The following is a 23641-nucleotide window of genomic DNA, read 5'->3' on the forward strand; positions in this document are numbered from 1 at the left end:
CACTCTAAGAATAGCTATATTGACTCTGAAAGATTCTTTGGACTAAATAAACTATCTTTTGCAAATGGAAAAGGTTTTTTTTTTTTTTTTTTTAAATTAAAGTGGCAAGTTTGTGATGGTGCCTAACAATTGTTCAAGTTTCCACAAAACTCTTCTTTAAGATTCAGGAAAGAAATTTAACATACTGGATTAGCACTCTAAGAAATCCTTAGTCAAGAGACCAGGCGTGGTGGCTCATGCCTGTAATCCTAGCACTCTGGGAGGCCGAGGAGGGAGGATTGCCTGAGGTCAGGAGTTCAAGACCAGCCTGAGCAAGAGTGAGACCCCGTCTCTACTAAAAATAGAAAAAATTAGCCTGTAGTCACAGTTAACCGCAGGCTGAGACAGGAGGATCACTTGAGCTCAGGAATTTGAGGTTGCTGTGAGCTAGGCTGATGCCATGGCACTCTAGCCCGGGTGACAGAGCAAGACTCTGTCTAAAAAAAAGAAATCCTTAGTCAAAAATGTCTAGGTCTACAGGCTCAGAATTCACATTAAAATATACTTCCATCTAGAGAAGTTAAATTCTTTGGCAGTTCTTCTTTATCGTTTTGGCGAACAACTGCTATTTTTAGTATTATAGTCAGCCCTCTGTATTCACAGATTCTGTAGGGTCAACTAGGGGACTTGAGCATCCATGTAGAGTTTAGTATCTGCAGGGGTTCCTGGAACCAAATATCCATGGATACCAAGAGATGACTGTGTATTTTGTAGGTTTGTACTTAATAGCTAACAACTTCATGTATTAGGGTTTAATTCTGATATATAAAGATCTTTTATATATATAGGGAGATAGATTTGGAAAGAGGTAGAAATAAGGACTACTTGTGATTTTATCATTACTTTCAAAGTCAGATCATGATAAAAAAAAAAGGAAAAATAAAACTTTCTGAGTATAGTACTTGTAAAATTTGTAGACACACATAAAGGACTAAAATTGGCAATTTGTTACTCTCATTAAATTAGAAAATACAAATGTTCATTATTTTTAGCATTCAAATAGTTTAATCTGTCTATAGTGACCTTTTTGTTTGCTGTGAAACAAAATAAACATATCCTGTACAAATGGGTTGAATTTTATTTGCCTTTAAATGCCTCTATAGATTTTTTTCCCCTGTACTACCTATAATCTAAGTTATTACATTTTTAAAATACACAGATTTTATGAAAAAAACATATAAGTGAAAATACAATGAATGGATTTTAAGTTTCTTCTTTAATGATTTTAAAACTTCCCATTTAGAATTTTCAAAAAGAAAACTCATACCGAAACAATCAAAGTAGGTGAAAGACAGACATTAAAATGGTGTAACACACACCTTTATCTTCTAGAATGTGCACTGACTCTGTCGGAAGTTTGTGGAATGGTGTAGATGCAAGCTGCGCAGCACGTGTAAAGTCTCCTGAGCTCTTAGGACTGGGTGCCAGGGTTTTGTTGCAGCGAATACCCCATACAGTTGAATCATCCAAAAACTCTTCAGTGTGAGGCACTTCCTACAACAGAAGATGAACTGAAAAAAAAGCAGCAATCTCCCTGTTTTGTCCATGAAACCTTACACATTAACACATTAAGATTCAAAAACATAAGGAATTAAAAAAGAAACATGACAACCTGGCTAACACACAGCCAAGGACATCATGGTTCTTCTCTTTTCCCTAGAATGGTGATACTTCATCTTTAACATATACCAGTGGTGTCACATTGCAACAAGGGCCACATTTTTGTTTTCAATTTTTATATTTTTTTTTAATTTGAAAAATGCCAAGATTTACAGAAGAGTTACAAAGGTAGTACAGAATTCCCATATACCCTTCACCAAGCTTCCTCTATTGTCAACCCTGGCACATTTGTGAAAATTATATAATGCTATTAACTATAAACTATTTGGATTTCACCATTTTTCCAGTAATGTCTCTTTTCTATTCCAGGATCCAATCTAGGATCCCACGTTACTCTTCATTGTCAGACCTACTTAAGTCTCCTTGAGTCTGTTACTGTCTGTTGGTCTTTCCTAGTCTTTCTTGCACTGACACTTTTGAATACTGGTCAGAAAGGAACTGTGTAGAATGTCCCTCTAATTTGATGTTTTCTCATAATTAGATTGGGGTTCATTACATCATATTAGGGAATTCATGCTATCAACACAACTTATTCCTGGTGAGGTTAACCCACTTGGCTAGGGGGAATCTGCCAAGTTTCCCCACTATAAACTATTTTTCCTTTTCTCTATTCCATTTGTTAGAAGCAAGTCACCAAGTCTAGACACACTCCAAGGGAGATGAATTAAATTCCAGCTCAAAGAATTTGTGGATAAATGTTAAATCACCACAGTAATTAATAAATAATTTTGGTGAGACACTTGGAGACTATGCATATACTCTGTTTCTTCTTAAGTAATTACTGAAAATGTTCTGAAATGTTCTCATTTTTCATATACTGTATTTTTCGGTGCAATTTTATATATACCATATCATTTGACTGGCATATTCACTTGGTAAAATGAAGAGGAAAGAGTTGTAACATGCATTTTACAGATGAAACAGATTTGCTTACATTTGGTTTCGAAGGAAATCTGCTGATAGAGCGTTCTCCAAAGGTTCTGGCTCCTGTGGGTTTATTTTTAGGCTGCGGTAATCTAAGGAAAGATTTGGAAAATTATAAATAGTAAAACATGCTAAGGAAGTAAATGCTATCACTTGAGTGTTAGAAAAATTCTCTACTTATTCTATTTAATGAGCTAATATTTATATAGATATTCCTTTTACAGCAGTTCTAGCAAAACTGAGTGCAAAACGAATTAACTTGACTGTATATATATAAAAGATGGCCTATCGTTACTTAAGTGAGGGTGAAAAATACAAAAATTTCTGTTACACTGAGTTATAACTTTTAGGAGCAAAAGTATTAGGGCCATGGCCAGTAGAAAGCCATGAATGCCAACACATTTTATTTCTTATTTTCAGTGCTTAGTCTAGCTATATAATTCCTCTCAGGGAGCTGGCCATGCCCTTTCTCCTTTCTATCTCAACATGAATTTCTTCCATATCAGGATACCTTTAATTCACACTGACATCTCTCCTTCCACGGTTTAAACTATTCACAGTGAAACAGCTATACCACTCTACTTCCAGATACAGCTAATATAATGTTCTTCAGCCTGAAAGCACATTCTCTCTGCAGCATTACTCAATATAAGCCACTTCCTTTTCTACTTTATCAGTCCTGCAAATATAAACAGCATGTACGGATACCTGTACTGAAGAATTCATTCACATTTAATACCATTTCACATCCATGGAATCCCTTAGTTCTCTGCTAATTTATAACCACACTGTTTTTCTTTTTCAACGCATGCTTTTGCTATGTGAGGTCTGCTCTCTTAGAACTCCTGCAGCACTGTAGATCTGGAGAAGAACTTTAGCAGCACACTCCTGCTCATGTGGTCAAAAGGCTCATATGGCCATTTGATCAGTAGTCCACATTCTCTCCCCACCACCCCACCACCTCGAGTCCCAGAGGAACCCGTGCAGCATCCCATTAACTAGATATTTCTTTACCCATAATTTTCTTTGTTTCCATCTTCAAACACAGAAAAAGCAGATGACAAAGAAGAGATAATCTTATTGACTCCCCAAGCCCCAGAAGACCTTGCATTTTCTGCAATAGAATAAAAAATAGCATTTAATTACTGTACTAGGAAAAAACACTATCCTTTATGCTAAACTTCAACTACAAATAAGTAAAAGGAATAACAACTTATAGAACAGAACTGATATCAGCTTTTCAAATAAGTCACTTTGTAGTGAGATGAAGTGACTTAACCATGGTCACAGGGTCTAGCACTCAAGCTCCAGGTCATGAGTTCCTGCCTACATATCAGCACAGTGTTAATCATTCTCCTAAACCTACTTATCTTTATCCTGGTCTTTGGCTTCTGGACAAATGTGGGCTAGCTTCCTGCCTCCAACACTGCCTCAGCCAATTCCTCTACCAAAAAGGCTCAGGTCACAACTCAAGTACTCAGCCCTTCCTGGCCATTCCTATCCATGAGGGTTTTGTCCTCCTTTAGCACTTACCTTTTTTTTTTTTTTTTTAAACAAAGCAATGTATCACACATATTGAGTACTTTGTCAAGCACCATCATATTTTTATTTCATGCATTCCCTGCCCTTTTGTGACAAGCTAATCAAGGGCAGGCCACATCTTGTATAATGTTTGATATTTCCTATGATAACCAACCACAATGCTAGGTACTTAATAGCTTTTAGATAAATTGTTATTACTTTGAAACTGGGCTTCAAATGCATCTTCATTTTGATCTAGAGATTGCCATTCATCTTTGTCATCAGAAATATCAGGAAGTGTAGGAGCCTGAAACATATTCATGATGAAACCTTAAAGAACAGAAAGAATAGCTGTAAACAGGTTGCAAAAGAACATTCATTAATTTGGTGTCAGGTGCTACACACGCAGATAAAATGCTTTACCTAATGCTTCTTTTGTGTGTACCGTGGGTGACGGCTGCCCTTTGGATGGCGTTGCTTGAACCATTCCCAGTGATGTGTTTGGAGTTGTGTGAAAAGAACTTGTGTTAGCAATCTTATATGTTTCATACCCTGGTAAAGAAATGAGGACAAAATGTAGTATCAGTAGACAAATCCGAATAATTGAGAAGGCACACAGTGTAAATAACTTACTATAATTAAACCATTTTGTCATTCTCAATAATTATCACTATGGACTTCATTATAGTGCTTTCATAAATTTCATTATTATCTTTATAACAGTCTTATGAGGTAGGTAAGGTGAGAATCATCCTTTTATAGAAAAGGAAATGAAGGCTCAAAGAGATTAAGTATTTGGCCTTAGATCATACCAGATTAGTACCCTTAGCTCCACTGTATCCAAAGCACTATGTATTTTTTTTTTTTTTTGAGACAGAGTCTCCCTCTGTTGCCCAGGCTAGAGTGCCATGGCATCAGCCTAGCTCACAGCAACCTCAAACTCCTGGGCTCAAGCAATCCTCCTGCCTCAGCCTCCCGAGTAGCTGGGACTACAGGCATGTGCCACCATGCCCGGCTAATTTTTTCTATACATATTTTTAAGTTGTCCATCCAGATAATTTCTTCTGTTTTTTCAGTAGAGACAGGGTCTCCCTCTTTCTCAGGCTGGTCTCGAACTCCGGAGCTCAAACAATCTGTCCGCCTCAGCCTCCCAGAGTGCTAGGATTACAGGTGTGAGCCACCACGCCCGGCCTAAAGCACTATGTATTTATAGTCATGATATAAATCTTAAGACCAGCTTTCCCTCTCACTCAGCTGGAGTCAGACATGGCGTACAAAGCCCTGCACAGCCCGGGCCCTGTTTGCTTAGGCCTCACTTTCCTCTTCCACCTGCTCATCTGCCTGTACTGGCCTCTTTGCTGTGCTTAGAACACGTGAGGGCTATTCCTGCCTGAGGGCTCAATAGTTGATACTCCCTCTGCCAAAACAGGTTCCCCAAGCTAACCGCATGGTAGCTTCTTATCATCGTCTCTAAAATTTCAATCCCCCCCTCAACTCTAATAACACTTCCTTTCCCCTCTGTGTGGGTGAGGCTTTTTGTCCTTGACTACATCCCTAACTATCTAGAACAGTGCCCGGCACCTAGAGAGCATGCTCAGTACATGTTGGTTCAATGAATGAGTCTTCAGTTGTTTCAAACAGCCCTGCTACCCACTAAATTATCAGTGGAAAGGATGTCACAGTCACACAGGGGGAAGAAGTGAATGCCCAATTTGTGTGTTTTATTTTATTTACAAAACCTACCTTCTATGCAAATGCCTCTGACAAAGTAGTACCAAATAATAGTACAACACTCCTAATTGGATCACCTTTCCTACCTAACATACTAGAGATAACTCTTATTTTGGATTAATTTGCTGAGAAATTTAATAGAAAAGTTTTCACAAATTAAGTTTTCAAAGGAGTCTAAACTAGTAAGATGTGACTAACAAGTGGATTTCTACATTTATTTGAAATGGTTCAGGTCTTAAATAACCCCTACACTCTAAAAATAGGAATGCTAATACTCAGGCTCATGAAGGTCTGAAGGCTTCATAAACCACAGCCAAAAGCAGACCTCTGAGCAACCTGGAGAAATCTGGCAAACAGGTCAGAAACAATTTTATTATAATTAAACATTACCTTCTTTTATATCTGCTCCATTCTGTGGCTTGAACTCATAAGTACTTTTATTCACATATCTGGAAGAGAAAACTTGTGAGACACACTAAAAAATAAAAATGCCTGACATATTAGAATTTTTAACTAACTCTCAAGAAATAACAGTGAAAAAAAATCAGTCAAAAATTATAAGCCTGTTATTATGGAACTTCTTAGGTCTCTAGTGTAAGTAAATGAAATGTTTTATTTTTCCTTTCAGCTTCTTTTCAGGAAAAGCATTCTCACAGAGAAAGGTTAGGTACTAAAATATTTGTGTGACACAGCGATTATAGAGATAACAACCATCTCTATATGTGGTAGGGCAGGACAACAGCTTCCCTTATTCAGATGATCCCATTTATCACAGAGGTGAAAGGCTTAAACTCAGCTTGAGGTGCTGGGCACACACAGCTAACTAGAGTTGGGATAGGGGAAGCACTGGTGTGCTTCAGCTGTGCAGGACACCTTTCTGGTGATTAGCCAGCAACCACAGTGTAATGTCCTGCAGACTTTAAAAATAACAGTTGTCAAGAAGGAAAAAATGGGTCGGGCGCGGTGGCTCACGCCTATAATCCTAGCACTCTGGGAGGCCAAGGCGGATGGATCATTTGAGCTCAGGAGTTCAAGACTAGCCTGAGCAAGAGCGAGACCCTGTCTCTACTTAAAAAAAAATAGAAAGAAATTAGCTGGACTACTAAAAATATATAGAAAAAATTAGCCAGGCATGGTGGCACATGCCTGTAGTCTCAGCTACTTGGGAGGCTGAGGCAGAAGGATCACTTGAGCCCAGGAATTTGAGGTTGCTGTGAGCTAGGCTGACGCCACAGCACTCTAGCCTGGGCAACAGAGTGAGACTCTTGTCTTCCCTCCCGCCCCCCCAACCCCCGCCAAAAAAAAGAAAGAAAGAAAGAAAGAAAGAAAAATGGTACATGAACCATTTATATCACAGCTTGCTTTAAGTACACTTGTGGTAGTGGGCCTCCTGTGTTTATTTAATATTGCTAGAATTCCCTTAATGAACCCTTTTAAAATGTAAAGTATAAAGTGAAAAGCATTTTTAACTTTACAAATCCTTGTAAAAACATAAATTAAAAGAGAGCTGAAGTGGCTGAAGGCAAAAATTCAAATAAAACAAGTGATGTGACATTACTTATAATTTCTGAAATCTAGAAAAATCCCTCAAAATCGGGGGAAAAACCTCTAGTGCAGTACAGAGGTAGATTTTGGCATATAGAGTCATAGGTATTAATCCCAAACTGCTCCCCTAGGAAGACAGAAGGAATATAAGAACACACATCAAGTAACTGTCTGGATAAAAATAATCCCTGCAGGTATTTAGCCAAAGCCAACAAGCAAAGGCAATTTCAGCTCAACAGCTTTATACTCATCAGTTACAAACACATTGTTGAGTTTCAGGGTATCAAAATTTTTTAATTTGAGAGAAAAGCATAAAGTAAAACAAATATTGTAAAAGAAGCAGCGAATAAGTTAAGTCTGAAGGATTGGGCGCAATGTTTTGGTAACTTGCTTTTTCAACCATATATGTACCTAAAAATTATTTTAAAAAGCAGGAGTTATTCATCTTTTACAGACTCCTCTTGATAATACAGGACATGTAAAGAAGCTGACAGGCGACATTCACATCACTGTCATCCCTAGGACTACTTTCAGCTTACCCAGGATCTCTTCCGGCCACTGCAAACATGGAGTCTGTCACTGACTGGGCTGTGAAAGGAACAGGAGGATGTATGCTTTGGCTGATGGCTGGGGACACCAAAGATGCAGGAGTAACATTTGTCTTAAGAGGATCAACAGGAGGTGCCTGTCTTGCATTCTCTCTTGTGTTCACTGAGGTCTGCTGATTGATGGCCGGAAGACATGGAGCTCTCAGTTCCTGCTGGGAGCCTACACTTGGCCCCATACATGCTGGATTAACCTTTCATATTAAGCAAACAAATAAAAACAAAACCATAAAATCTAGAACGTTACTAATTAGGCATTATAGCTTTTCAAAGCATAGCACCTGCCTTCAGTAGACTGCTTTGGAGTGTCCCCTTACCCCCTTCAGATATTCTGATATGAACAGTCAACAACAAAAAAAACCACTCTACATAATGGATGCCTTGTAGCTTCTTAACCAGACACAACTGGCAGCTCATATGTCTAACCACTGAAATAACCAGCTTCCACAGTTATATCAGTATTTAGGTATTGTCTTATTTCTCTTTACTTAATTTTGGGAAAAGGCCAACAAATTAAAGCTATCAAATGCTCATAATGTTGTTCCTTCCATTAAAATACCCTTGGTAACCCATTTTTCTCTTTGAATAGGAAACACAAATATAAACTGCAATAATAACTGCCATAAAAGCATGTCTCACAATCTCACAACAGGAAGGAATAACAAGCTCTTTTTTTTTTTTTTTTTTTTTGAGACAGAATCTTGCTCTGTTGCTGAGGCTAGAGTGCTGTGGTGTCAGTCTAGCTCACAGCAACCTCAACTCCTGGGCTCAAGTGATCCTTCTGCCTCAGCCTCCCAGGTAGCTGAGACTATAGGCGCACGCCACCCACACCTCGCTAATTTTTTCTATTTTTAGTAGACACGGGGTTTCCTCGCTCTTGCTAAGGCTGGCCTCCAACTCCTGAACTCAAGCTATCCTCCTGCCTCAGCCTCCCAGAGTGCTAGGATTATAGGCATGAGCCACCTCACCTGGCCAACAAGCTCTTAATTTAAAATCTTTGCTTTGCTACTCACAACTAGGTAAGCTTGTAACTGTATACATTAATGTTACAAAGTTAAAAGACAGAGGAGTTAATTCCTCACCATATGAAAGTATTCTTACAAATTGTTAAGATAAACACTAAATATATAGGGCAATAATAGTTATTTCACAGAAAAATGGACAAAATATAAAAAGTTCATCCTCACTCATCACCATAAAAGACAACTTAAAATGAACTACACCATTTTGTCACCTATCCAATTAGTAAAGATTAAAAATAATCACAGAAATCAATTCTGAAGACATATTTTGAACAATAATCAGAGACTTTCCCTACCAGATATCAAAACATAACAAGAAAGCTGAAGTAAATACACAATATGGAATGATCAAGAATAGATCTATTGACCAAAAGTATAGATATTTTAGAATTGGATCTTTTATATATATAAAAATTTAGTATGTGGTAAAGCTATTTTTAATCAATGGGGAAAAACTGAGCCCATCAATAAATGATTTAGGGACAACTGGCAAAACATTTGGAAAATATACCCTTATGCCACCCATACACAGAAATAAGTTCCACAAAGGGAGACTTCTAGTTAAAGACAGTGGCTTAAACATGTGCTTTATCAGCTACTCCCTCTGAAAACCTCACCAAAATGACAGTAAAGGAATTCTAACACCTAAAATAGCTATGGAGGAGGCTAGGGCTGATGTGTCCCTTATCTCTAGTTCAGAAATCTGCAATACTAGATACATCTAAGAATGGAAGTGAATGTGGAGCTGAAAACAGGAATGTGGTAAAAGTTAAGTCTGTCCAAAAAGCAGATTCTGAGACCCATTCTCACAGATGCATGCTGGGGGTGATTCCCCATGCCTGGCCCAGCAGCAAACTGGGTTTCCTTTCTGGAGAAACAATCAAAAGGATTTGGGACTAGGGCTGAGGGTGGTGGCAACAGATACTACACAAGAAACAAAAGGACTAAGTCAAGCTACATACTGAGCACTGGGACCTCTGGCCCCTCTCCTTGGCTCCACAAATGCTAGCAGCCCAGGTGTATGCTCTCCTATCAAAAGGTTCTGCTCTTGGGAATCTAACTGCCCAAAATGACAGACACCTCCCTGTGAACCTGGCCAGTCACCAAGCCTCACTTACACACCTACGGCTTCCAGCTAGCCTTCTCAGGCCTGCTCTTGGATGAGGAAATAGCAGAGATCACCAGACACCTCATGATAAGCTTTCAACATGAAGGACAAAGACCCAAAACAAATGACACATATGAACGGGAAATCAAGGATTCTAGGACAGGGAAAAAAACCCATTAATATCCTCAGACTAAGACGTAGGATACTATATTCACAAAACAAGAATAGGCAGCTATGAAAATCAGCATACATAATAAAAAAGCAATGTCACTGATCCTAAAATTACATCAGAAATAAAAAAATTTAATAAAAGGGCAATAAAAAGTTCAGGAAATCTTCCAGAAAATTAGGGAAAAGCAGATAAAGATAGAAAAAAGGTGAAAAAGAAAAAGTTAAGAAAATTAGATTAGTCCAGGATACCCTAACAGAGAACATGCAGGGGAACAAATTATCAAAAACAAAAACCAAAACCCCAAGAAAATCCCCAGAACTGCAAAACTAGAACATTCAAGTACTAAGGGTAATGGATGAAAAGATAAACACCAAGTATGTCATCTCACAACACTGGGGGAAAAGCTGATCCTATACACCTCCAGAGAAAACAACGAAGTCATATTAAAAGAACCAAGAATCTCCACCCCAAGAGTGGAAGCCAAAGACAACGGAGGAGTGTGCCTTCAAACATTCTGAAGGAACATGAGTTCCTCCTGAGAACACTGTGCCCAGCCAAATTATTAACCAAGTGTGAGGGTAGAATAAAGATGTTTTGACATAGGCAACAGATCTCAAAAAACAAATCCCTCAAACATGCTTTTTTCTTAAAAAAACAAAAGCCACTGGAGACTGTGCACCTTCAAAATGGGGACAGTTGGGAGAAACAAAGGCATGGGAACCAGGAATATACCACAGGAGAGGAGCCGGGGGGTAGAATTTCTTAATAATTTCTTGCAACTCTCCAGGGAAAACATAAATTATACAAGAAAAGAAATCCAAATAATAAAATGACCCAATAGTAAAATGGACAAATCCATCAAAGCCAATTTAAAGAAAAAAAGATAAAAAACCACTACATACATTCAAAAAAAGTCCAAATTCAGCTGTAATTAGAGACATTACAATCAAGTGCTTGAAAACATTTAGTATATCTAATGTTAGCCAAGTACACAGAAGAAACAGATACTTTTATACACTATTAATGTGACTGCACAATGGTAAGTCTTTAGAGGGCAGACTACTTTTGGTGCATAAACTTCAAAAGCAGCAATTCTCTATCTCTCTATCTTTTCTGGAGAGAGAACTCATATGCACAAGAATCTTCACTGTAGCATGATTTGTAACAGTTTCTACTGGATACATGCCCTTTTCTAAGGTATGACAGAAGACTGTGCTGCAAGTAGAATGCGTTAGATCTCCATGCAATAATAGTGAAAGATCTATAAGATGTGTTAGGTAGAAAAAGCAGAAAATAAGCCTTATTTATGCAGAAACTTCAATTGTATTCATATTTATGTATGTTTGTGCACAGTAAAAGTCTGGAAAAATACAAACAACAGCAGTAGCAATAAAGATATACAAATACACACATCTATAATATACATACACACATCTTTCATCCAATTTTTTAAAAACCATCATATAGTGACGTGTTTTTATAATTATCAAAATAGTTAAGAAAATAGGATGTTTTATCGTCATGGTATTCCACGTCATAGACATATACCATGTAAAAGATTAAGCAACCATGACACAGTTTAAATTAATTTATTCCCAATCTCCCCGTCCACTAAACACTTCTTGTAAAACAATCAAGAAAACATATGTGGCTCTAACACACTCACCACCTTTCCCCCTTTCCAACATGAAATGGCAAACAGAAAATACATCTAGATGACAAATTAGTGAAAGCATTATATTCAAATTTTCACTACGTAATACAAGACCATTGTACAAAAAACAGAAAAAAGAATTTACTAAATAATTAACATATGAATACACAAACATGTACACATACATACACATATCTAAAACATAATACCCATTCTGTTTTGTAATATCCTTCTCTCATTCTACATTTTGAACATCTTTCTGCATCAAATTATGTTAAAATTTCAGAAAGTTCCTATTTAAATTAAGATCAGAATTAATTCTAAAAATAGTGCACAGAAAGAAACACATCAACACTACAATTACTGTTGCTGGGCATAGGATGCCTCAGTGAAGAGCACATACATACCTCACACCTTTCCTGGATGGCAGGTAGGTCCCCATGGGATGTTTCTACCACTTGATGCAACTTCTTATGAAGTTCATCCATTTTCTGTTTTAATAGTTGTTCTTCAAAAGCATTTGCTTCTTTCCTTTTCATATAATGTCTGTCTTCATTTACTTTAGGAAAGATAAAAAATGGATTGTATGCAAAACTTAAATTCAGGTGATCAGAGGAACACATGCAAAATCAGGAAAAGGTTTTATTTTAGGAGGACAATTTTTTGTATTAGTCTCTTCCACGTTTATTAGGTTTCAGAAGTGAAACTTGTATTACCTTTTAATTATAATTTTTACCTGCCCTCAACACGGTTACTATTAAGTTCAGGGCATGTAAGTTATTTAAAAAAATTTACATGTTGATCAATAATACTTGGTAATAGCATAGTATAATACTAAACATTTCTTGTTTAGTATTATACTAAAGGAACAAAACTTGATCCACAAATAACATGGCACTTCTTGTAAAACAATTATGACTGCGTAAATCATTTGAAAATGATTTTTCACTTTTAGTTTTTAAAAGATATAAATTTCTAGAGACTTTGTAAGAAGTAAAGGGTACTAAAGGGTCAGGCATCAAGTACACTGTGGTCAGTCTCACTTCCCATAGCACATACAATTCAGAGTCTGGCTAGAGGCTGCAGGTCACAGGAGTGTGAAAGAAAAACGCATCTATGCCCAGCACAAAATGGGTCCTCCATGGGGTGTTAACTGTTTTCTCTGTTGACAACCAAATATGAAAAGTAATAAACAAAAAAGAAAGGCTCAGAGAGTGGCTATAGTCCGAATAATTTGGATAGTACAAAAGCTCTGAGTGGAACAAAAGTTCATTGTCCTCTCTCTAAGACCCATGTTGTTACAGCAAAGCCAAGTGCAAACACTGGTGTTAAGGCACACGGCTTTCCCTGTGAGGAACAAAACTTGATCCACAAATAACATGGCACTTCAACCAGAGAACTCCTGAATGTTTTATTTGTATTAATAGTTGGTGCTGATCTTGAAAAAGCTCTTCTGAATTTCGGTTCCTAACTTAATCCTTTTATAGTACAAATAACTTACAGGTTTAGAATTACTATATACAGATCTATTTCACCAAAGCTAAGGTGACACTGGTATAGATATTTATTGCAGTGCTCTTTCAACTGTGAGATTTGCTGTCAAGACATCAATTTAGTACTTAGACAAACATGGCTGCTATAGCTAGTATTTAACAAAGATTTCTAGGCTTTTGATAAGTTGAGCTGAAGTCTTTTTTTTGCAGAGTCTTTCAGCATAGTCAATTATTTGATAAAAAGTATAATAACTAAAAGATGAGGATTATTTTAAGTGACATAAGAATAACTCAAAATATAAGATTGCAAATACCCCATTGCTCATGCTTTCTCCGTTGATTATATTTCTGGGCTCTCAGTTCTTCAAAGGAAAATTCTGACTCTCCACGAATAAGCTTCTCCTTGCAATACATAACAACCTGCTGAACATGAGCTTTGGCTGCCAAAGATGAGTGCGCAGAATATTCTGATTTAGAAATCATGATCACCCTTTGTTCTCTATAATAGAGAAAAATACTTTATTTATAACACTGTACTGAAGTAGCACTTGAAGGAAACTAAGTAATAGATTAATACATTGATGATACTTGCATATTTGACTCTTTATCGCAAGCTGAAGATATCACTCCAGAAAGTTCTGAACCCTAAAAGACAGAAAACAAACACGAGCATTCACTTCACTTATCTGAGAAGAAACTTCACCCAAATTACTTCACAAAACAGTATGAAATGCTTGAGGGAAGAGACATCTTTTAATCTCAAGCAGATTTGTATATGTTCTTTACATTAGTTAATAGCTGGAGCTTTGATTTTCATCATTAACCCGACAGTAACTATTGTAACTTAATTCAATAAAAAAGTGAAAAAAAAAAAAAAAAAAGCCCTACTCAGTAGTAGAGAAGAGCCCTGCCCAGGGCACATGTGGCCTTCTGGATCCTTGAGTGCAGCCTTTGGACTGAACCCAAATTTTGCACAAATCCTTTTGTTCTGTGAAGTTTGGATTTGGTCGAGGGGTCACACTTGGGGATCTTGAGGCCACAGGTTCCCCACCCCTGCAGGCATTCCCAATGCTAGCATTCATTCACTAAACAAATATTTACTGAGCACCTCCTCCATGTCATGCCCTGAGCTATGTCTGGGGAATATGACCACAAAAAAGACCCATCTCTGCTGTCTAAAACTTAGGGCAATAGGAAGCAACGAGGCTGGCATGCATGGATATGATGTAAATGGGAACAGTTTGTACTATCTATCAAAGTTAGAAATGCATATTTCACTTCTAGTAATGTGTTACATTAATAAAACCTGCATGTGTGCATGAAGAACAGAGGCATTTCCATAGGATACAGCTCCAGGGAGGTCCTTGGCAAACTCTGAAAGAGCACTTGTACCATGAGGGGAAAGATGCTGGGAAACGTGAGGCAGAGGGAAGGAGAGACTTGCGCATTTTTACATGTTGATAAGCCATTGGGGCAGAAGAGGTCTCAACGGGGCAAAAATCTTGATGAGAATGAAGACAAGCACTGGTGGAAGGCTATCTCTTCCCACTGGAATGGCATGGAAGGATGCAGTTAAATTTATTGGTTGGTGGCAGAAAATTGACAGATGTCATCTGTTGGCTTCTGCTGTTTCTGAAATAGTATTTTGCTAGCTCCTGAGAAACTAGAAGGCTAGAAGTAGCCAGGTCCCAAGTTTGAGGAGAGTGAAATGAAGTTTTAAATCACTATAACTTGGCACAAAAGAGTAGAATGGGCAACACAAGAGATACATAAAACATAGAGTGAACTGGGACACTGGAAGCAAGTTCAGGTACCTGGGAGTATTAGAGCTCTAATTGAGGTTACAGCCACCAATGTTTGAGGCTCTGAATTTTTTAAGCAGACTCAGGAGCCTCCAGGTGGGTGTGATCCAAGGCAGGGATTTCCTGAGCCTGTGCAGAGAGGTCAGCAGAACAGAGGGGGAGAGGATATTGGTAGGAGAAGCTGCTGGGGACAGTGAAGACAGGAGGTTGTGTGGTGGGGGTCTCTAGGTCAGACAACAAGTTATATTTGAGGTGAGCAGTGGGAGAGGACAACAGACCCAGGAAGTTGCCACAGGAGCAGGTGGTTGACATGGAGGTTAGAGTCACGAGAAACAGGTGAAAGAAATGAGATGTCGAAGCGGATGTAGAGGGAAGTCAGGATGGCTGTTCAATTCCATTCCCAGTTTCCATACGACCCACGGATGTCACTGTTACCTGATTCTTAGAAACGCAGGCCAAGTTGTTTCCTGGATTTGATTTTGATGCTATTATTTGGTTTAAAATCTGAGCATTATGCAGAGGTTCCGAGGTTCTAGCTATGAGGGAAGAAAGGAAGAAATAAGAAGAAATAAGGGTAAAACCAAATTAAATTATTTCATATAATACAGTCCCCTGATCTTTCAGTAAGTAGCATAAGAAATATATCAACTCATTCACACTGTCTCAGAAATTATAACTAAAACATTATTTATTTATTTATTTATGGGAACGGTCTTGCTTTGTCGCCTGGGCTAGAGTGCCGTGGCGTCATCACAGCTCACTACAACCTCAAACTCCTGGGCTAAAGTGATCCGCCTGCCTCAGACTCCCAAGTAGCTGGACTATCCCAAGTAGCTGGGACTATCCCAAGTAGCTGTGCCACCAGGGCTGGCTAATTTTTTTTTTTTTTTTTTTGTAGAAACGGATTCTTGCTGTGTTGCACAGGCTGGTCTCAAAGTCCTGGCCTCAATCAATCCTCCCGCCTTGGCCTCCCAAAATGCTAGCATCACTGCACCCATCCTTAAAACATTTTTTAGATAAGAGAAGTATTATACAGATAATTTTCCGATCCATTCAAAATGCCCAAGGAAGTATCCAAAAGAAATGTAAAATCTAACTAGTTATTTTAAACAACAGGATAGGATATTCAATGTTTATTGCTGAAATATGATTTTTATTTCTAAGGAAAAAATGGCTACATTCCTTTAAAAGTTGCATTAAACACATTTGATTGAATTCAAAACAGATGGAGTCCAGAGTTAGCACTGTCCTCTATTTTGGGCAATTTTGATTTCTTTTTTTTAGAGATAGGGTCTTGCTCTGTCACCCAGGCTGGAGTGTAATACATGATCATAGAACTTTTGGGCTCAAGCATCTTCCAGCCTCAGCCTCCTGAGTATTTTTTAATCCAAGAAATACAGTGAAATTATCAAGCTTTTCCTACAGGTTTGTTTGCATTCATTCATTCATTTGTTTTTTTGAGATACGATCTCACTCTGTAACCCAGGCTGGAGTGCAATGGCATGATCATAGCTCACTGAAGCTCTGGACTCCCAGGCTTAAGCAATTCTCCTGCCTCAGACTCCCAAAGTGCTGGGACTACAGGCGCATGCCACCAGGCCTGGCTAATTTTATTATTTTTTTCGTAGAGACAGGTTCTCCCTATGTTGCCCAGGCTGGTCTGGAACTCCTGGCCTCAAGCAATCCTCCTGCCGAGGTCTCCCAAAGTGCTGGGATATTAGGTGTGAGTCACCACGTCTGGCTATTTGCTCTTTTAAAGTGCTAACACAAAGCCCTTACTCTCCAGGGCTATATAAGTGGGCATTATGATTATGATAGTGTTTTCCCTATTATCTGAGACAGTACGATTTGGTTTTCATTAAATACTCGACGGATTTTTTTTTTTTTTTAAAGACTAAATTACCAACAATTTAGACATTTCAGAAAGCTTTATTTTACCTTGAGCAGACAAATGGGTTTCAGTGAGGCGTGTCTGAAATAACCTAAATGACAGCAGAAAGGACATTACTATAGATTATAAACTTACGGTTTAATATATATTTACATTAGAGTGGAAACTAAATACCATAGACAGCTTATTACAAGCTAGTAAAGACCAAGGTCAAGAGACAATGTACAAGTTGAATTTTAGAGTTGCTTCAAAATTTAAAAAATAAAATTCTAGAAATATCTTCCTATTTAAACACCCCTATTGAAAAATTCCTCCTTTTGCCTAGTTTATGTCAGTATTTCTCAAATTTACATAACAAATGCACCCTTTTCCTCTGTGTATCAGGTCTGCAAATGTTCTTACATACAATGTTTGAACTCTTATTTTAGGTGTTTTATACCTTTGGGACATAATGAATATATTCAGAAGAAAGAAGTGAAAGTACACAACTACTCAGATTACTGCTTCAATGGGCAGATATATTATTGCTCACCCTTTGTGAGAACTTCTCAAATATGTCATTTCATGGCCCCTTTGCACATCAACTCTACCTGTCCAGTAATGTGCAACTCCTAAGCTTAACATTTTCAGGTGACACAAGCCAAGGAGCACACCATAAAGAGACTAAAAGATGTACAACCAAATGCTAAGCCTTGTTGGCTCTTAATTCGAACAAACCAACAGTAAAAAAAAATCAATTTTACATGATGAGGGAAGACTGAAAATTAGACAATATTACACAATTATTGTTAATTTTGTTAGGTGTTGTATACTAAAATAAAATCTTAAGCTCCCTCCCCAAACCAACTGAATGGACCCCTTCTTGGTCAAGGGGACCCCAGAAAAACCTTAAAGCTGAGTTGCTGGCCCTGAAAAGGGAGGTCAGACAGCAGACATGCCTAGTTGTGCCCTGTCCTTTTTGGAGTTACTCTTTGTAACAGTAAGATACAAAATCATTAACAAGCCTAAGGCCATGTAAGACAAAGGTTAATTCACACCCACAGGTCATCAATTTATTTAATATATCACTTGAGTCTTGGTATATGTCTGGTGGCTTGTCTATGATTAGACTTTCTTATCTTAAATCATTCCAAGCCTTTAGACAAAGCTTCATTTCTTTAACCAATTATAAATTAAAGAATCTTTAAACCCACCTATAACCTGTAAGCCCCGGCTTCAAAATGTTCTGCCTTTTCAGGCCAAACCAATATATGCCTTCCATATATTGATTTATGACTTTATGTGTAATTCCTGGCTCCCTGAAATGTATAAAACAAAACTGTAACCCAACCTCTGTGAGACTGCTTGCTCAAGGCTTCTTGGACATGGGTCTACAGGCGATAGTTGTACATATTCGGCTCAGAATAAACCTCTTTAAACAACTTTGCAGAATCTGGGTTCTTTTTCATTAGTAGTGTGATTATGGAATAAGGTTGTATAAGAAATAAGCTTTCAGAAATCTTTATGGTAGTGTTTGGGGTAAAATATTTTTCTGTTTTGGATTTGTTTTAAAATTCCTCAGCATAGAAAACATATGACACAATGTTAATAATTATTAAAAGTAGGTGGTAGATAAATGGAGGTTCATTATACTAATTTTTCTCTGTTTAATGTATGTTTGGAAATTCTCATAATAAAGTTTTTGAAAAAGCATGAGTATTGTAGCTAAGTTGAAAAATGAATATATTAAAGGCTGACAAAGGGTACAGTGGATAATGAGTCTCAAATTCTGCTAATGAGAGGGTGACAATAAAAAAGTGGTATAACCTTTGAGTAGGCAGTTGGGTTATATGCACCACAAGCCTAAAAACTCTTCATATATCCCTTGACTGAACAGTTTCCATTTTGAGAATCTATCAGAAGGAACTAAATAAAAAGAGGAAATATATTAAAAAATACTTTTATGATAAAGGAAAAAGACTTTGACACAAAGCTGCATATGTAAATACATGCTGCACATGAGAGCATGCCTGCGATCCTGTAACAAGCAGAGAATAAAATGCCAAAAGGTTTCTTTTGCTTCTTTAGTTTTCTGAATTTTCAAAATTCTCTAAATGAGGCATATTTAATCACAGAAAAAGTAAAAAGTTGTGAAAACCAAGTTATTCATTAAAATATTCATCATGGTGTTCTTTATAAAAATCAAAATGTTGTAAACAACTTAAATATCCAGTTGGAGAGTAGTTCAATTATGGCATAACTCTGTGACAGATTTCATAACCACTTCGGAATTAGTTCACAACTTAAGAGAAGTATTAAGCTTGATATGTATTATGAGAAATACAGTATGATTTACTGTTAAAATACACAAACACAAAGACAGACATAGACATAGGAAAAGATAACAGAAGGAAATACACCAAAATGTTAGCAGTAATATCTCTGGGAGGTTTCTTTTTCTTTACACTATCCTGTAATATCCACATTTTCCATAACGAGAAGGACTTCCATGTACAAATAGATAATATAATTTTTAAGAGAAAAAGTTATATTTCAAAGTAGGAAATATTTCAAAGCAGAGTTTTATTTTGAAACTACCTGTACTGTTGTTGCAGTAGCTCTCTAGGTTCAGCTTGGTTTTGAATTCCTCTCCGAAAAACGGCACTGGCATGCTGCAGCTCTCCCTGAGCTTCCAGATGCTCCGCCCAGGCAACGTACAGAAGGGATGACAGGGTTCCGATCCCATGGTTGTACAGAAACTCAAAAAACTGATGAAGGTCACTGTTGTACTCAGCCTACAGGAACCCAAAGCAAAAAGACATAAGAACAACAAAACTGCTAACCTAGCTCTGGCCAAGTCCCAGCAGAACTCAATGTTCCTTCTATCTTCGTGGAGGTCTCAGGGTATACTGTGTAAGGGAAGGCATGTGTGGTTCTCTGATGGCAAATCTAAAAGTTAGGCTGATTCCCTTCCTTGACATTCAATGTCCCCACACTATTAACCCTACTATTTCCTAAGATGGTAGTGTCTATAATGACCCATTATGTAATTACATTTGCCTTAACTGAGTTTGCTCCAACAAGTTCCATGGGATGCCTCTAATCGTAATTGTTTTGTAATTTAGTCAACAAATTCACATTTACCTTATTCACTCCACTGATTTCGTTATGCCCCTGTGCCTTTACTTACGGACTTAAGGGTCCCAACCTTTTAAAGCCTAACCCAAGACGGCCATTTCCTTTTAGTACTAAATTTAGTTTCTGAGAGTTAAAATTTTCTTAATGAATCACATTGAATTTAATATACTCCCAGGAACCCTCTCAGTACCTAGGAGTGCCTGCTTACCCTCCCTCCCCCAAACATACTTCTCATCCAACAAACTTTCCTATAATTTAATGGTTTCTGTCTTGTGCGGCAACATATACAGATTTGATACACAGGAGGATTTTAAAATTTAATCACTGATTGTACAATACAGAAGCCAAAGATTCTAAGATACAGATCACTGGCCATACAGCTTTTAAAAATTTATGACTGGTATAATATTGTAAAATACAGCCATGTGCTGCATAAAAATGTTTTGCTCAACAAAGACCACATATATGAAGGGGGTCCTATAAGATTATAATGGAGCTGAAAAATTCTTATTGTCTAGCGATGTCGAAGCTATTCTAATGTTGTAGCTCAATGCATTAATCATCTCTGTGGTGGTGCTGGTGTAAACAAACCTACTGCACTGCCAGTCATATAAAGTTATAGAACATATAATTATGTGTAGTACATAATATTTGATAATAAATGACTATATAACTTGTTTATAGTTTTACTATATTATACTTTTATATCATTAGAGTATATTCTTTCTATATATAAAAAAAAGTTAACTGTAAAACAAACTCAGGCAGGTCCTTCAGGAGGTATTCCAGAAAAAGGCGTTATTATCATAGGAGATGATAGCCCACGTGTGTTAGGTCTTTCCCCTGAAGACCTTCCAGTGGCACAAGATGTGGAGGTAGACGACAGTGATAATGATGATCCTAATCCTGGCTGTAGGCCTAGGCTAATGTGCGTGTTTGTGTCTTAGTTTTTAATAAAGTTTAAAAAGAAGAAAACATTGTAAATAGAAAAAAGCTTATAGAATAAGGATATAAGAAACTATTTTTATACAGCTCTACAATGTATCTATGTTTTAAGCTAAGTTTATTACAAATAGTCAAAAAGTTAAAAAAATTAAAAAGTTTGTAAAGTAAAAATGTTATAGTAAGCTAAGGTTAATTTATTACTGAAGAAAATTTTTTTTACATATTTAGTGTAGCTTAACTGTACAATGTTTCTAAAGTCTACACTAGTATACAGTAGTGTCCTAGGCCTTCACATTCACTGACTCATCTAGAGCAATTTCTAGCCCTATAAGCTCCATAAATAGGAAGTACCCTATACAGGTATATCATTTTTTATCTTTTATCCTGTATTTTTACTGTACCTTTTCTATATTTAGATACACAAGTACTTACATAATTGCCTACAGTATTCAGTACAGTAACATGCTGTACAGGTTTTTAGCCTAGGAGCAACAGGCTGTACCATATAAACCTAGGTGTGTAGCAGGCTTTACTACCTAGGTTTGTGTAAGTACACTATGATGTTCACATAATAAAACTGCCCAATGATGCATTTCTCAGAATGTGTCCCCTCTGTTAAGCAATGCATGACTGTAATAAAAACCAATTTGAATTCTCTTTGGCATCAAGTGTGTATTGATGTATTTTTCAGATTGTATCCTCCTTGTTATATGATGCATGACTGTATATATTTGGTCTCTGTCCCATTTCCTGGCATATGACTCCTAAAGTCCCCGGACTCTTCAAAGTTGTAAGCGTTTTTTGTATGTTAATGAGTTGTCTAAGGGTTGGCAGCCCCCAGGTAGCTTCAGATGGGGGCTAGTCACCAGCAAAACCAAAGCAGGACTAGAGGGTTGGGACTTGGGCCCTGCCCTCCAGGAAGGAAGAGGGGCTGAAGGTTAAGTTGACCACCTATAGCCAATGATTTAATCAATTGTGCCTGTGTAATGAGGTCTCCATAAAAATCCAAAAGGACATGATTCGGATGAGCTTCTGGATAGCTGAACACGTGGAGATTCCTGGAAGGTGTCACACCCAGAGAGGGTAAGGAAGCTCCACACCCCTTCCCCAATACATTGTCCTATCCATCTCTTCATCTGGTGATCACTGGTATCCTTTGTAATATTCTTTATAACAAACTGGTAAATGTAAGTACGGGCAGTCCTCAGGTCACAGACGACCTGACCTATAGCGTTCCGTACTTACGAATGGGCGCCCCACAAGGATAATTTATAATTATTATAAATAATTAAACTAATAATCCGGATACCAGTTTCTTCCGCACATGTAAATAAACCTGCATGAAGTAAGCGGTTCGTTGGCATCTTTATGCTGGCGGCTAGTCTCATAGGTAGATAGAGAACAGCTGATAGAAATGCAAGAACACGAAGAATCAGAAGATCCAGAGCTGACAAAGTTTATGACAGAAGAATTAGCTGAAGGCTTTCATCTCACTGAAGCAGGATTTCTTAAGCTTGAGGAGCAAGATCCTAACACTGAGCTGTTTACAAACGTTCGCCATGCAGTTAGTGAGAACATAAGCTGCTATAAGGCCATTTACGACAAAAAGAAAAAGGCTGTGCTAGCAACTCTAGATACCTTTTTCAAGAAACTGACTTCAATGGTAAGCTCCCCTCCTCCAGCAACAGAATCAAATCCTGATTCTCCAGCACCCAGTCCATCCTCTCCTGCACCATCTCCATCAACATCTTTTGATTAATGTTAGCTACCTTCTTACCTCAAAAATGCCCCTTCCAGTGAGCAAGACACTGATGCAACATTAGAGGAGTGTTAACCCTTAATATTCTTTTTTGAAATTTCTCCTATCTCCTATCTAAACTTTATGTATGAGTTTGTTTTTATATTCAGTTTGTTTGAATTAAAAGAAAGAACACAATAGTTTCAGTAACTTATTATTACAGTACACGGGTATTATTATTACAGGATTATACTGTATTATTACCACACACAAGCCATTATAGTATTGTTATTATTACTACCGCATATGCTGTTCATCAGGATCTGAGTTACATACAAACCCAACCTAAAGACATTCTCGGGAATGTTTCTCATTTGTAACCCAGGGACTGCCTGTGTTTCCCTGAGTTATATGAGCCACTCTAGCAAATTAATTGAACTCAAGGAGGGGGTTGTGGGAACCGTGCTTTATAGTCAGTCAGAATCACACATAAAATAACCTGGGGCTTGCAATCGGCATTGGCAATGGGGGAGCAGTCTTGTGGGACCAAGTCCTCAACCTGTGGAATCTGACACTATCTCCAGATAGATAGTGTCAGAATTGAACAGGAGGACACTCAGCTGGTGTCTGCTGCAGAACTGATCGACTGGTTGCTGGTGGGGAGAAATCCTCACACACTTCTTGGTGACCAGAGATCACAGAAATCTTCTGTGT

The 23641-nt window shown here is 37.7% G+C and overlaps 1 protein-coding gene across 3 annotated transcripts in view; it reads right to left on the reverse strand.

Moving 5' to 3' along the window:
- The window catches only part of BUB1 (BUB1 mitotic checkpoint serine/threonine kinase), a 51390-nt gene that overhangs the window by 24094 nt on the left and 3655 nt on the right, over positions 1-23641 (reverse strand). For all 3 annotated transcript variants that reach the window (XM_012641993.1, XM_012641990.1, XM_012641991.1), the window contains 13 exons: positions 19705-19901; positions 17175-17218; positions 15672-15772; positions 14027-14079; positions 13749-13933; positions 12349-12500; positions 7920-8179; positions 6226-6284; positions 4528-4656; positions 4324-4434; positions 3598-3697; positions 2582-2675; positions 1359-1533 (listed from right to left, as the gene is read on the reverse strand). In XM_012641993.1, the coding sequence (XP_012497447.1) occupies positions 1359-1533; positions 2582-2675; positions 3598-3697; positions 4324-4434; positions 4528-4656; positions 6226-6284; positions 7920-8179; positions 12349-12500; positions 13749-13933; positions 14027-14079; positions 15672-15772; positions 17175-17218; positions 19705-19901 (1660 nt within the window). The remainder of the gene's footprint in view (positions 1-1358; positions 1534-2581; positions 2676-3597; positions 3698-4323; positions 4435-4527; positions 4657-6225; positions 6285-7919; positions 8180-12348; positions 12501-13748; positions 13934-14026; positions 14080-15671; positions 15773-17174; positions 17219-19704; positions 19902-23641) is intronic.

The sequence above is a fragment of the Propithecus coquereli genome, unplaced genomic scaffold, assembly GCF_000956105.1.
Source record: "Propithecus coquereli isolate 6110/MARCELLA unplaced genomic scaffold, Pcoq_1.0 Scaffold171, whole genome shotgun sequence".
NCBI classification, from domain to species: Eukaryota; Metazoa; Chordata; class Mammalia; order Primates; family Indriidae; genus Propithecus; species Propithecus coquereli.